Raw genomic sequence first — 2,876 nt, forward strand, 5'->3', positions numbered from 1 at the left:
CTCTGAGATGAGGGCTGTGAACCCCAGACCTGACCGTGAGGCCCCCAGCACAGGGAAGTCTAGGACAACAGCCAGAACGAGGACTCTGGGTTTACAAAGTGACTGCAGTAGTGACATGCAGGCCATGACAAGTCACTGATAAAGCCAGGTTTGGACACTACTAGAACATTATGAGGGGAAAGGACTACTACCATGGGGAAGCAATTGTCAGGTGGTTCTAGAGTGAAGCCCTCCACCCACATTCTACCTAACATAGGGGTTAGTGTGGAGATTGGCCACGCCCCTCTCCTTTTGGCTTCTTTCAAATTGACCAATCAGAGGGAAGAATTCAGGCCACACCCACATTCTAGTTGCCTAGATGCCCCTTGGGTTCCACTCTTTAGACTCATTCCTCTACTAGTAGTCTAGGAGGTCATGGTACTGAGCGGTGATCGCTGGAATAGAGGTGACTGAGGTAAACATTTGAGGTCCTGGATATGGGCCCCCCACACGGGCTCCATCCCAGCCTCAACATGACAGAAGAAATGAGAGGGAGGATGTTGGGCAGAGCCAAGAAGAAACTCCAGGAATACCAACAGAAAAACTGCCCTGCGGGTATTCAAGGAGCTAGAAAAGCAAAGAAAAATCCAACTGTCCGAAATCCCAAGACCAGCCCTGGGGATCCCAAATCACAGGAGCAGGTGCCCAAAGACCATCTTGAACCTGAGGGGCCTCCTGTTTTGCCGGCTGGCACACCTACCAGTGTCCCTTCTGCTGACACTAGAATCAAGAAGATGCCATTGATTCAAAAGGATCTGACTGACTACGGCATGAATCTCACCACTGTGGCCATGACTTGGTCATCCACCAAGAGCCAGGATCAGCTGCCTCCAGGGCTCCAGGCCCTTCAGGCTGAGTCTACATCACCTGAAATGGTGAAGGACCTCACATCTGCCAGTCACACTGAGGATCTGGACAAACCATACAAAGACCTGGCCACTGCCCTGGATGCCTGTTCTATTCAAAACCAGCAACTCAGGAGTGAGATGGAAAACCTGAAGCACCAAAAGGAAGAGCTGCAGTATCAACTGCAGACACAGATTAAACAACACCAGAAGATGGTCTCTATGCAGGAAACCCTGGAAAACGATCTGAAGTGTTGCAAGCAGAGCATGCAGAATCTGCTTTCAGAAAACTCTGATTTGCACTCTGCCCTGGCCCACATGCAGCAGGTGGCCAAGGAGAGAGAACTGGAGCACCAGGTTCTTGTCAGCCGCCTGCAGGCTTCAGAAGAACTCATCAAAGAGCTGGAGCTCACTGTGGTACATCTGAGGGAGACCAGCCAGCCTGCTCAGGATCAAAGAGAGAAGGAGGAAGACCCACAGGACCTGATGTTGTCCCACGGATCTGAGGCCCCAAAGTGCCAGGATAAGAAGCTGGCAGCAGCTGAGCGCCCAGTGACAGAGCCCAGCTTAGATCTAGCACAGCCTGTGGCCATTGACATCCAGGAGGAGCTGGGAGAAGGGAGACGCTGTCCTCACTCTGTGGAGGCCATCCTACAGCCTTGGGGAGATTTGATCCTGGACACCCTGAGTGCACGGGAGATCCTGAAGGTGCTTCCTGAGGTGGTACAGCACCAGCGGCCAGCCTTGAACTGCTGCTTCCCCTCCCAGAATGAGGCCTATGAACTCTTGGAAGTAGTCATTGTTGTCTAAAGATCCACAGACACACACTTGGGAAGGTGAGGCTGGGGATCTGGCCTACCTGTGTGGTGTAACCTCTCTTCCTGCTACTTTAGTCCTGGCTCCCCTGTCCCTGCCCCCCTCCCCGCCTTGCCTTCCTGACCCTGCCTCTGCAGTCCTGACAGGTTATCTCTGCCACCCTGTTGCCTGCCACTCCTGCCCTTGCTGCCCTATCCCTGACCTCCTGTGCCTGCTAAGCCAATCATTGACACCTGGCTCCTGCTGCTCTGTCCTTGCACCCCAGTCCCCAGCCAGTAGAAAGCAGAGTAGTGGACACAAAAAGTGTGCTAGGGCTTCTGTCCTCTTACAGGCATGTTAGGACACAATGGCTAGATGGCATTCTCCCAGGCCTTGTTGGAACTCAGGGCTGGGTGTGGTGTTAACAGATATGTTAAAAGCACAGGCTCCTAGGAGGTAACTTGTTCTATGTGAACATCAGCTGACCAATTGTTGCCATGGAAGGAATGGGCCCAAGTGAGTGTTACTGCACATAATCTCTATACAATATTATTTGAGGGAGGAGCAGGGGAAAGAGTTTTAAATTAGTATGTTATTTTGGTTATCTGAAATACTTCATGTCATGGTTTTTGTTTTATTTTATGGAATAGACATATGTTAACTTACATATTAACTTATGGAATAGTTTTGTATGGGTATGTTAATTATATTCCATATTTTCTACCCTATTACAATATATTCCTGTATCTTCATTGCAGAAACTGCATTCAAATGCAATAGTAAGCATACTATATGTTCAAAAAGCTCAATGGGGCTATGAAAGCAAGCAGCTGAATAAAATCTGAAAGAGAAAAAGATGACTAAGGATGCAAGTTTGAAGAGAAGATCCAGTGTACGGACTAGAAGAAAAAAGTTCTTCAGAATGAAATCTGGTAGAATGGAAATATATTATTGCATGCATTTATAACTTTGTCAATTTGTTTTAAATAACATGTTCATTCTTTATGCTATTATTTGGGGGGGTCCGGTTGTGGGACCCGAACTCTGGGCCTGGGCGCTGTCCCTCAGCTCTTCAGCTCAAGGCTAGCGCTCTATCACTTGAGCCACAGCACCACTTCCGGCTTTTTTCTTTTGCTTATGTGGTGCTGAGGAATCGAACCCAGGGCCTCATGCATGCAAGGCAAGCGCTCTACCACT

General features: G+C 49.2%; 1 protein-coding gene across 1 annotated transcript; it reads left to right on the forward strand.

Moving 5' to 3' along the window:
- The first annotated feature begins 397 nt into the window (after window positions 1-397).
- Window positions 398-2,616, forward strand: LOC138825717 (golgin subfamily A member 2-like). Its single transcript, XM_070020392.1, has 2 exons — window positions 398-1,720; window positions 2,438-2,616. Exon 1 carries the CDS (start codon window positions 477-479, stop codon window positions 1,692-1,694), a length of 1,218 nt encoding a protein of 405 aa, XP_069876493.1. The 5' UTR covers window positions 398-476; the 3' UTR covers window positions 1,695-1,720; window positions 2,438-2,616.
- Window positions 2,617-2,876: the final 260 nt, after the last annotated feature.

This window comes from Dipodomys merriami, unplaced genomic scaffold, assembly GCF_024711535.1.
Source record: "Dipodomys merriami isolate MVZ:Mamm:240054 unplaced genomic scaffold, mDipMer1.0.p SCAF_14, whole genome shotgun sequence".
Taxonomy (NCBI): Eukaryota; Metazoa; Chordata; class Mammalia; order Rodentia; family Heteromyidae; genus Dipodomys; species Dipodomys merriami.